General features: G+C 45.1%; 1 protein-coding gene across 1 annotated transcript in view; it reads left to right on the top strand.

Annotated features, from left to right (window-relative positions):
* Positions 1–255, top strand: part of LOC119592483 — a gene marked incomplete in the record, with an annotated part of 33,525 nt that overhangs the window by 11,587 nt on the left and 21,683 nt on the right. Inside the window, 1 exon segment of the mRNA XM_037941315.1 lies at positions 81–184. Coding sequence (XP_037797243.1) covers positions 81–184 — 104 coding nt within the window.

Here is a 255-nt window from a genome sequence, read left to right as displayed (position 1 = left end):
CACTGAATTCCTCACTAATACGATCTCCTGTTCATTTTCTTATTTATTTTCTCTCTCTCTTTGTTCCATCATCGGCGTAGCGTGAACAACGACGGAGCGAATGTTCTAGACGTTGCTGTGATGAACAACCAAGTCGCTCTTGCAAAAATGTTGCAGCAGGCGGGTGCCATGGAGAGTAATGGAGGTGAGTTTGAAAAGGTTGACGTTTGTTCGAAATTTCCAGATTCTGTGCCTTTGTGGACTCTGGTTTGGGGC

The sequence above is a fragment of the Penaeus monodon genome, chromosome 30 (genome assembly GCF_015228065.2).
Source record: "Penaeus monodon isolate SGIC_2016 chromosome 30, NSTDA_Pmon_1, whole genome shotgun sequence".
NCBI lineage: Eukaryota > Metazoa > Arthropoda > Malacostraca > Decapoda > Penaeidae > Penaeus > Penaeus monodon.
The sequence above is the reverse complement of the archived record's forward strand: the minus strand, read 5'-3'. Positions and strand labels throughout refer to the sequence as shown.